The sequence below is a fragment of the Haliotis rubra genome, unplaced genomic scaffold (assembly GCF_003918875.1).
Source record: "Haliotis rubra isolate DU_JTF1 unplaced genomic scaffold, ASM391887v1 Scf3, whole genome shotgun sequence".
Lineage (NCBI taxonomy): Eukaryota > Metazoa > Mollusca > Gastropoda > Lepetellida > Haliotidae > Haliotis > Haliotis rubra.
Window position 1 is genome coordinate 8298 of NW_025766968.1, and position 8248 is coordinate 16545.

The 8248-nt window shown below is 43.6% G+C and overlaps 1 protein-coding gene across 1 annotated transcript; it reads left to right on the forward strand.

The window, feature by feature from the left end:
* The first annotated feature begins 5101 nt into the window (after positions 1-5101).
* Positions 5102-7150, forward strand: LOC124282558 (solute carrier family 22 member 6-A-like). Its single transcript, XM_046718562.1, has 3 exons — positions 5102-5139; positions 6156-6228; positions 6890-7150. The coding sequence occupies exons 1-3, from the start codon at positions 5102-5104 to the stop codon at positions 7076-7078; spliced, it is 300 nt and encodes a 99-aa protein (XP_046574518.1). The 3' UTR covers positions 7079-7150.
* The last annotated feature ends 1098 nt before the right edge of the window (positions 7151-8248 follow it).

Here is an 8248-nt window from a genome sequence, read left to right on the forward strand (position 1 = left end):
AACGGTCGCTTAATACAAAATTAGCTGCTTAAGCATTCTGTCTCTGGTTTTGACTATTGCAGACTCGATCTTCTCCTGCTGCTCTGTTATTCAGTTATCTGTCTACACTGTAGTTGGGATACTAGTATTGAGTAATGCGGCGGTAAAACCGCAAAGGTCGAATCTATCTGCCATGGTCGACAACAGATATGGTTCATAATGCTGGAGTACCGCCTCTCTATGTACAAAACATATTCAGTATACTTTGACCTAATAAAATAACTTTGAAACTGACGTTTACCTTGGGAAGTTGTGTTTCTACACCAATGCTTTCTAAAACAATTCAATGTAATTTATATCAAATTCAGAATCACTGAAACGGGTCGGCTTATCTACGGTGATGTACTACTTAAGTGGTATCGGGATATGTCGTCTCTTGTGGCGATACATCGATGTATCATGGACCCTGGCGATATGAATATTGCTTAAATGTGCTCTGTATCGATGCAGCCGTAGCTGACGATGCAAACATCGATGAATCGTTACAAACCTACTCACTGCACTATTCCTCGGTGTACAGGTGCATCATACACTGCAATAACGTATCCTTATTTTACTAATGTACCACTCTGCTTAGTCACCGTTCTACCATGTAATGATGTTCACATCTCATCGCAGTACCACTGCCTTCCCTTTTAGCTCTACCACTGCATTCCTTTACTCTACTGCCGCCTCACCTCAGACCCTGCTACAGCTTTCTTCACATTTAACATGTTATATTTGGGATTACACTTTCTCTGTAAAGTACGGATTCTAGTACTTTTGTTCGGGATAGGAACCCACACAAAGTCAGTCGTCTAACCCACTCAGCCAGTCGGACAACTTGTAATGTAGACCACAGACTTTGTGTATCCCTCTGATAAGTGTCAATTGGCACGGCTTCCACGGCCGAAAGCTATGAATACACAATGTGTTTTCATAGTTTTGTTCACTACCACCGCCTCGCACCACTCTACCGCAACTCCCGTTCGCTTCACTCAGACTCTCACTCTACCACCGAATACGTTACACTGTCGCGGCTTATCTCACTCTACCACCAAATACCGGCTTCTCTCACTCTACCACTGAATACTTTACTCTGTCGCGGCTTCTCTCACTCTACCACCGAATGCCTTACCCTGTTGCGGCTTATCTCACTCTACCACCGAATACTTTACTTTGTCGTGGCTTCTCTCATTCTACCACCGAATACCTTACCCTGTTGCGGCTTCTCTCACGCTACCACCGAATGCCTTACCCTGTTGCTGCTTCTCTCACTCTGCCACCGAAAACCATACTTTGTCACGGCTTATCTCACTCTACCACTGAATACTTTACCCTGTTGCGGCTTCTCTCACTCTGCCACCGAATAGTTTACTGTGTCACGGTTTATTTCACTCTACCACTGAATGCCTTACCATGTTGCGGCTTATCTCATTCTACCACTGAACGCCTTACACTGTTGCGGCTTATCTCACTCTACCACCGAATGCCTTACCCTGTCGTGGCTTATCTCACTCTACCACCGAATACTTTACTCTGTCGCGGCTTCTCTCACTCTACCACTGAATACTTTACTCTGTCGCGGCCTATCTCACTTTACTACCGAATACTTTACTCTGTCGCGGCCTATCTCATTCTACCACCGAATACTTTACTCTGTCGCGGATTCTCTCACTCTACCACCAAATACTTTACTCTGTCGCTGCCTATCTCACTTTACCACCGAATACTTTACTCTGTCACGGTTTATTTCACTCTACCACTGAATGCCTTACCATGTTGCGGCTTATCTCATTCTACCACTGCGCCTTACACTGTTGCGGCTTATCTCCTCTACCACCGAGATGCCTTACCCTGTCGTGGCTTATCTCACTCTACCGCTGAATACTTTACTCTGTCGCCGGCTTATCTCCTCTACCACCGAATACCTTACTCTGTCGCTGCCTATCTCACTTTACCACCGAATACTTTACTCTGTCGCGGCTTCTCTCACTCTACCACTGAATATTTTACTCTGTCGCGGCCTATCTCACTTTACCGCCGAATACTTTACTCTGTCGCGGCCTATCTCACTTTACCACCGAATACTTTGCTCTGTCGCGGCCTATCTCCACTCTTCCACTGAATACTTTTACTCTGTCGCGGCCTATCTCACTTTACCACCGAATGCTTTACTCTGTCGCGGCCTATCTCATTTTACCACCAGATACTTTTACTCTGTCGCCCGGATTCTCTCCTCTACCACCAAATACTTTACTCTGTCGCTGCCTATCTCACTTTACCACCGAATACTTTGCTCTGTCACGGTTTATTTCACTCTACCGCTGAATGCCTTACCATGTTGCGGCTTATCTCATTCACCACTGCACGCCTTACACTGTTGCGGCTTATCTCACTCTACCACCGAATGCCTTACCACTGGTCGTGAAACTTCACTGTTCTACCAGATGCTTTGCTCTGTCATGGCTTATCTCACTCTACCGCCGAAGATACCTTACTCTGTCGCTGCCTATCTCCACTTTACCACCGAGATACTTTACTCTGTCGCGCTTCTCTCACTCTGCCACCACTGAATATTTTGCTCTGTCGCGGCCTATCTCTTTCACCACCGAATACTTTTACTCTGTCGCGGCCTATCTCACTTTACCACCGAATGCTTTACTCTGTCGCGGCCTATCTCACTCCACCACTGAATACTTTACTCTGTCGCGGCCTATCTCACTTTACCACCGAATGCTTCACTCTGTCGCGACCTTATATCACTCTTACCACCGAATACTTTACTCTGTCGCGGCTTCTATCGCTCTACCACCGAATGCTTCCAGCTCTATCGCGACTTATATCACTTTACCACCGAATACTTTGCTCTGTTGCGGCTTATCTCACTTTACCACCGAATACTTTGCTCTGTCGCGGCTTATTTCACTCTCTACCAGCGAATGCCTTTCACTCTGTCGCGGCTTATATCCTTTCTACCACCGAATACTTCACACTGTTGCGACTTATATCACTCTACCGCCAATGCCTTACTCTGTCGTGGCTTATCTCCTCTACCACCGAATACTTTACTCTGTCGTGGCTTCTATCTCACTCTACCACCGAATACCTTACTCTGTCGCTGCTTATCTCACTTTACCACCGAATACTTTACTCTGGTCGCGGCTTCTCTCACATCTACCACGAATATTTTACTCTGTCGCGCGCCTATCTCACTTTACCACCGAATACTTTACTCTGTCGTGGCCTCTCTCACTCTACCACCGAATACTTTTACTCTGTGTCGCAGCTTATCTCACTCTACCACCGAATACCCTATTCTGTCGTGGCTTCTCTCACTTTACCAGCGAATACTTCCACTCTGTTGCGGCTTCTCTCACTTTACCACCGAATATCTTTACCCTGTCGCGGCTTCTCTCACTCTACCACCAAATACTTCACTCTGTCGCGGCTTATCTCACTTTACCACTGAATACCTTACTTCCCTGTCGCGGCTTATCTCACTCTACCACCGAATATCTTACTCTGTCGCGGTTTCTCTCACTCTACCACTGAATGCTTTTCACTGTGTCGGCGGTATCTCACTCTTACCACTGAATACTTTACTCTGTCGCGGCTTATCTCACTCTACCACTAAATACTTTACTCTGTCGCGGACTTATCTCACTCTACCACCGAGATACTTTTACTCTGTCGCGGCTATATCTCCTTACCACGAAATGCTTTTTACTCTGTCGCGGCTTCTCTCACTCTACCACTGAATACTTTACTCTGTCGCGGCTTCTCTCACTCTACCACTGAATGCTTTGTACTCTGTCGCGGCTTCTCTCCTCTACCACCGAATACTTTTACTCTGTCGCGGCTTATCTCCTCTACCACCAAATGCCTTACTCTGTCGTGGCTTCTCTCCTCTACCGCCAGTTTTTACGTCCCTCCTCTACCACCGAATACCTTACCCTGCCGTGGTTTATCTCCTCTACCACCACGATTACTTTACTCTGTCGCGACTTCTCTCCACTCTACCACCGAATACTTTACTCTGTCGCGGCTTCTCTCACTCTACAACCGAATACCTGTACTGTGCCACGGCTTTCCTCAATCTCCGAAAATCAGTACCCTTCCACGGCTTCCTGCACTCAACTACCGATTCTAGCACTCTACCACACCTCTCTCACGCTCAGTAAAATTAGTATGGGAGTGAAATGACACTGCAATGATTGAACACTACCATAATGGCTCTGCTGTGGTACATTATAAGGGCTGATGTACCCTCGATGTTTGTTTATCGAGGGTACATCAATCCATTGGTCCCGAGGGACCAGTGAACAAAGTATGTTATCTCTCCCAACACCTCAATTGTAATTTTGAACTGTTTGAAGCATGGATCATGAGTATGGAGGCAAGGCGACAAGACAAGAAAAACAAATTTAGAGTTATCTCCCTTCCATCGAATTTCCTTCGCAAAACATTGGTAATTTCCGCTCATCATACGTGATTCAATGTTATTCGAGATAAAGAATTACTACTACGAAGTACCAAATTAGTTCGCATTCCAGCGGGGCACATGGAAAATGTTACTCGCTTGATAGCGGGGTACATTGAAAATAATAGAAGAGCGCTGAGCCAATCAGAAAACACGACATTAATGTGTGAGGGCAAGATAACAGAACAGGTATGATCCACTCATTATATGTTTCATATACAGTAAACTCCGTTTTAACGAACTGACGGATATAACGAACTGTGTTAAAGGCACAGGGCCCTCGTTCCTCAAAGCGATCGTAGCGCTACGACAGTCGTAAATCTATGTTAAAGTATGGGTTTGCGATCATCTTAGGGCTAACGATCGCTTTGGGGAACAGGGCCCTGACCACTTCTATATATATTTCTACGTATTTTGACCATGTTTTGAACGAACTACGGTTATAACGAACTAAACTTAATGGTCCCTTTGAGTTCGTTATAACCGTAGTATTCTGTATCCTCCTACTGGTGTTTCAGGTGCAGTGCCTTCCTTCACTGTAGCGGTGACAACATTTTCTTTGATAGGAAAATTTGCAATAGCGACTTCATATAACATCATATGGTTGTATACCCTGAAATCTTCCCAACAAACATAAGGTAAGCCAATACGGCTATATAATCCATGATATGTTGCTTTGATAATGTTACACAGAACAAAAATCGTAAACGCAACGAAATGCGACATTTAAAATAATTCGCATTTTATCTTTTACATTTACTGGTAATTACCATTGGGAGGTTTCTTACATGCTCAAACGAAATCATGTTATTATTGTGTTTAACGAGCTCTGTTTATGTTCAGCACAATACACGTTTACCTACGTAAAGGATTAGCTGCTGACTATAGTGATCGCCACAAAACAAACAATGTCGTCCGAGAACGTACGTATACCTCACACAGGGCGAATAAACTTTTACCATATTTTTCTTAACTTATATTTGAAAACTGAAGGAAATCCTGGGGACAAAATGGATAGGGGAGTTAGGCTGGGTGACATTGTTGATTGCATGCCATGGTAGCCGGGTGGATCGATGTCAATGACATCCATCACCGAATATTCTGGTCCAGACTCGGTCAATTACAGATCGCAAAGTCACGTGCCTGGCATGTTGGCAAGATCATTTAAACGCACATAACATGTTAGCACAAATCCCTCATGCACATTTTAGTATGTCAGTGAGTGAGTTTACTTTACGCCATTTACAAGAACACATTCATAAAACTCAACCGAAACAAACATCCCTTTACACCTTAGCGTACACAACACCTACAGTGTGTCAGTTTGGTTTTCAGCAATATTCCAGCTCTCTATCACCCGGCGACACCAGAAATGGGCTTCACACATTGTACCTATGTGAGGAATCGAACTCGAGACTTGAACGTTTTAACCACTAGGCTAACAACACCCCCTTCTAGTATGTGTCTTCAGTGATATATAGTAATACGGTTAGTGTGGCCTTGTAACCACCTTGAATCCTGAATTAAGATGAGAATTATTGTGTGTTGTTACATGCATTAATATCCATTATATATTAGTGCAAAATATACAATTATATACAGACCAAAAGCACGATGTGTGTAAACTTGTATCCTCAATGCTAATGTGTTTCAGAAATGTTGGAATTGGTCTGGCATCAATGTCTGCGAGGATTGGTGGACTGTTTGCCCCATTTACACGGACTGTGGTGAGTCTGGTTGTACAGAGTGTGCTAGGACTGAGGTATATCGCATTACTTCATTCGGAACTTCACACATATTAAGACTGTGGGTAGTCGAGAGGCTGCACCAGGTTTGAATAATTCGAGGAACATAGATAACATTAAAATATATCATTCATACAGCAAATTAGTGGCCAATGACAATTCATGTTTTGCCATTTGCGTTGTGTCTCCTGGCTTGTTGCACGATGTCGCACCAGGCATTATTCCAGCTATGGCGGTGACATGTAGAAATTATGTACCAGACCAGCGTTTTCTATTCTGGGCAGGCTTCCACGCTCCAGGTTCACAACCGATCTATCTAGTGCCTTCGGTAGCATAGATTAGCATAGGTTGGCGAGGGCAAATTCTAATCAAATGTAACGCTGACTCTTTTGAAGAATTAAACCTTTCCCATATTTGTTTAAAACATATTCTAACTTAATAATGACCAGCGGTTCAGCTCACATTTCAAATGAAGATTTCTTAACAAGGTTTGAGAATTACAAATGGAATTTATATTCGGCGTGTCCCGGATTAACAGTTGGTAATGTTGGTAATCTTGCCATACGTAATTTCCCATATAAGGTATAAAAATTATAGTTCCCTCACTTTAATGTAATACATGATGAGGATTCTTGTGTAACAGTACCGCTACCTGCCGTGGGTCCCTGGCTCTGTGTTCGGCACGTTCTGTGTCGTGGTGACTCTCCTGGTTCGCTTCCTACCAGAAACTAACAACCAGGAACTGCCACAGACAATCGAGGAGATGAAACAGTGGCTCAGGAAACAAAGAGAAACTCCAGGGAAAAACAACATTCCCGAAAATGACACTTGAAAGTAATAGAAACTGGAAATTTTAGACAAGAAAAATGTAAATAAATATCACTGAATTGATATTATAAAGTTATATTCTGAAGTTTTGCTTCTTTATTTAACACACAGCCACACGAACACTTCAGCGAGTGTTTGACTTTGTAAGCTTTGTGGAACGCCGGCCATCTATGATAACATATTTTGCTGTGAATGTATTTCAGCATAATTCGTGGATATTTCTGTGGGAGGTCGATGGTTTGATTTCGTAGCCTCATATTTACAAGGGACGGTGGGGTAGCCTAGTGGTTAAAGCGTTCGCTCTTCACGCCGAAGACCCGTGTTCGATTCCCCACATGGGCATAATGTGTAAAGCCCATTTCTGGTGTCCCCCGCCGTAATATTGCTGGAATATTGCTAAAAGCGGCGTAAAACTAAACTCACTCACTCACTCCTCTTTTCACATCTTTTCCTTATTCACGATCGTTGTTTGACGACAAACTTAACAAGATTCCTTCTGCATGACGGAAGCTTGTAAGAATAGATTGTGGAAAAGACAATCCAGTGATTGATATTATGAGCAACGATCTAGACAGGCTTGGTATTGTGACACATAGGAATCATGGAGCTGAGCCTGGTCGCTTAAACCATTAGCTTGCCTCCTCCGACCAGCCTAGGTTGATGGCATACTGTAATCCGGACTCTCTCATAGTATATTGATAATGACTATTGTACTTCTATGTGTGAGCTATCACAGGCTTATAATACATGCACCTCATCAACAGAATATTTTCTGTGTGGACGGTGATGACTCAAACAGTGACATATCTGCATGCAGATGCGTTCCTTTCGAACGTAACTGAAAACATTCACCCATGAAAGCATTCTGCTTTAATTTAATATAACAATAATATTTGTATAGAAAGTCAGTCAACACTTTCCAGCCATAGAATCGCCAGAATCAACGGACAATCGACCTTCTCCAAAACATGATGCCCCGACAGGAACATCCCACGCGGCACATGAGCTAGCAAAACGAAATTACAATCACTGCGTTCATTGCGGGTCTAGAGCATGGCATAATATGGCTCAATCACATTACACGTGTATGTCGATAAACAGGGACTGCAAGGTTCTATATTACACATATTTTACACGTGTATCTCCTCATAGTGTGTTGTAAAGTGATTGTAAG